Source organism: Silurus aristotelis (genome assembly GCF_946808225.1).
Source record: "Silurus aristotelis genome assembly, chromosome: 11".
Taxonomy (NCBI): domain Eukaryota; kingdom Metazoa; phylum Chordata; class Actinopteri; order Siluriformes; family Siluridae; genus Silurus; species Silurus aristotelis.
Genome location: NC_139584.1, coordinates 287217 through 290630, shown reverse-complemented (window position 1 = coordinate 290630; position 3414 = coordinate 287217). Strand labels below are relative to the sequence as shown.

Sequence of the window (3414 nt, the reverse complement as noted above, 5' to 3'; positions counted from 1 at the left end):
GTGTGTAATAATGTGTTACAGTGTATCATTGTGGGTTAAAGTGTGTAATAATGTGTTACAGTGTATCAGTGTGGGTTAAAGTGTGTAATAATGTGTTACAGTGTATCATTGTGGGTTAAAGTGTGTAATAATGTGTTACAGTGTATCAGTGTGGGTTAAAGTGTGTAATCGTGTGTTACAGTGTATCAGTGTGGGTTAAAGTGTGTAATCGTGTGTTACAGTGTATAAATATCTGTGTAAAAATGTATAACATTGTGGAGTTTTGTTATATCATGACTAGACAGACACGCACACAACTACACACACACACGACACACACATGTGTCTGGTCTCCAACACAAACACTACAGTCCAAGTACAGTAAATGTTCTCAGAAGAACGTCAGCCATTTTAAAGTCTTGTCTCTGCAGCTGAAGCTCAGGATCTTCTGGTTCAGTAAGAAGTTTAGTGAACATCATACACTGGAGGAAATGATATCAGGTTTAACCTCCTGTCACATGGAAGTACACTCACATCTAAAGTGTGTCAACACAAAAGATCTCAAAAGGATGTCTTACACACAGACACACACATACCTAAAAAAAAAAGTCACTTTAATGTGGAAGCTCATAAGTAACCAGGTCTGTCACACTCGCTCAGTTACCTGCTGTGAGATATCCAGCTAGCATCTCCTAACAAGAACCTGTCTCAGCAAAAGGCCATCAAGAACATCATGGTCTAGATCAACCACTTCCTCAGTTAGCTAACACCTCTACCACACTCTGATTCATCATAGCTTTCAGAAGTCCTCAGTTGCCTGGACTAGGTATGACCTGAACGCTGCTGATGAAGCCTTCATGCTGTACCAGTTCCAAAACACACCAAAACTGATAGTCAATATAAAAATAGACGACTAAATGTTCCTCAATGGCTTTGTGCAAAAGATCTATTTGTTCTAGCACCTGAACACACTTGAGGCAGTTAAAGGTTCACCCCAGCTTCCAGGAGATCAAAGTAACAGCAGAGCAAACATCAAACATGAAGAACATGGTCTAACACACCTGATCCAGGTCGCTCAGGTCAGGTCTCCAGATGTTCACTGGGTGTTAGACCTGAGTTTGAGGTTCTAGTGGAAAGACCTGGATGAGGTGTGTCAGGAAGCAGAACTTGGGAAATTTCTGGAGAAGCTGAGGTTGCTAACTCACCCCTGAAGATCTCCTCTTATACTTGCTGGCGAAGTCGAACCTCTCCTTGAGCTCGTGCAGCAGTGCCTCCAGCTTCGCGTTCTCCTCCTTCTCTGCGTACTCAGGACTCAGGAGAACGTAGGCTCTCCAGTTAGCCGAATCGAAGCCCCAGTGGCATGTCCGGTTCTCCAGAGACTTGTGGCCGTGCACCACGAACTTGTGCGGCGCGTGCATGAGCCCGCACTCCGCGCACTGGATACATTCGGCTCCGGGGTTGGTGTAGAGCTCCGGCACGAAGATCCCCGAACACTTTCCGAAACACTCGTGGTACACCTTGAAGCCCTTCACCTCGAGCTCCTTGTTGCCCCGGGAGCGCGTGCCTGCCCTTACCAGCGCGTTGCACAGGCGCTCGGAGTCCGTCTTAGTGATGAGGCCGCAGGACGGCGCGGAAAACGGCAGGATCCCCACGACCTTGAGGATCTCGAGCTGCTCGGCGGTGCAGCGCGAGCAGTAGATGTGCAGTTCGTCACACACGGCGTTGATCTGCTGCAGGGTGAAGTCTCGCAGCACCGTGTTGAGGATCTGAGGCAGACACAGCCGCTTCTCCCCGCCGACCACGAAGCACGAGATGCTCTCTCCCTCCAGCAGCGTCTCGCAGCGCTCCGTGCTCCGGTCGCTCGCCATGAAAAGCGGCACCGGAAGCACCGGGGGCGGCCTTGGCTGGGGCACGTGCGCAGCCGCGGCCGCCGCCGCAGCCGCCACTGAGGCCGCCGCCGCGCGCTCGAGCTCCTCTCCGTCCTTCCCGAATACCTCGTGCTGCCAGCGCGCGGAGAAAGCCGCAGGGCCTCCTAACGAGCTCATGGAGCTGAGGTGGAACTGCTTCAGAGTTTGTTGGAGTCCCGGATGAGGCTGAAAAATCGGCCGCGTCACCGCCTCCATCCTTCAGTCTACCGAGTCTCTAATTAAACCCCAAATCAAAGCAAAAATCCCTTTATTTTAATCTCTAATCATTTATTTCCTCCAAAACATCAAAGAGTCACGAAAAGTCTCCGCCTCGGTGCGGATCCTCCTGCAGGTCTACAGTCCCGGGACAAACACACCTAACCCGGGTTAAAGAGCACAAATCCCGCGGTCTGGAAGTACGAGCTGTGTCCCAGTCCTCCTGTCTCACTCCTCCTCCCTCTCTCTCTCCCTTCTTCCAGATTGATTAATCCAGATTTTCCTGAAGGAGAAACACTGCACGAGCTTTTTTTTTGAAAATTCGATGTTGTTGTTGTTGATGATTTTCAGTAAACAGATTCCCAGAGGACTAGAAGGTCTCGCGCTCCTTAAACTCCCGGTGTGTGAACGCTGTTTCTGCTCCACGCGCTCCCAAAAAGAAAAACAAGGAGGAAAAGGAAAAAGTGCTCGAGGTTTCACCAAAGCGCCGAAAATCCACCACGAATAAGAGCCGAGATCCAACAAGAGCTGATCCCTAAACCTCTGCAGATCTCTCTCTCTCTCTCTCTCTCTCTCTCTCTCTCTCTCTCTCTCCTCACTCTCCCGGCTCGCCTCCCCCCGCGGCGCCGCTCCGCGTGTCCATCTCCACCGAGCACTAACCGAACCGAACCGAACCGGAGTCTTAAAACGCGCGCAGAAAAACCGCAACAAAGAAAAAATGTTACAATCCAGCAACTTTTACATCCGTTTGGTCGCGCGCTGAGAAGCGGAGCAGCCGGACACGACGTCGCGTCCCTTAGACTGAGCTCGCGCTCACTGTGTGTGTGTGTGTGTGTGTGTGTGTGTGTGTCTCTCTCTCTCTCTCTCTCTCTCTCTCTCTCTCTCTCTCTCTCTCTCTCTCCACGTCTGTCGCTCTCGCTCTCTCTCTCTGAACTCCAGCCAAACATGTGAGCCACACCGCGGGAGCGCCCCCCCCCTAACACACACACACACACACACACACACACACACACCGCTCGTGTGCGAGATTCGCTCTACTTCAGGGTTGCCAGATATAACAATCCGAAACATTCCGCTGTTATAAATCGGAGCAGCTTCAATTCACACCGAAAAACAGCACGCACGCACACACACACACACACACACACACACACACACACACACACACACACACACACACACACACATACACACATACACACAGAGTACTGATACACACCAGCATTATTAAAGTAGTTACAAGGTTTAAACGTTATGTTGATTTTTAACACACAGACACACATGTGAACAGTATACACGCAGCGTCTGACAG

At 50.4% G+C, this 3414-nt stretch overlaps 1 protein-coding gene across 1 annotated transcript; it reads right to left on the bottom strand.

Annotated features, from left to right (window-relative positions):
* Nucleotides 1-286: 286 nt before the first annotated feature.
* skia (v-ski avian sarcoma viral oncogene homolog a) lies at nucleotides 287-3046 on the bottom strand. Its single transcript, XM_083554822.1, has one exon. The coding sequence runs from the start codon at nucleotides 2100-2102 to the stop codon at nucleotides 1176-1178; it is 927 nt and encodes a 308-aa protein (XP_083410948.1). The 5' UTR covers nucleotides 2103-3046; the 3' UTR covers nucleotides 287-1175.
* Nucleotides 3047-3414: the final 368 nt, after the last annotated feature.

Excerpts from the sequence above, each read along its gene's own strand:
- skia (XM_083554822.1), bottom strand. The coding sequence starts at position 2,102 with ATGGAGGCGGTGACGCGGCCGATTTTTCAGCCTCATCCGGGACTCCAA.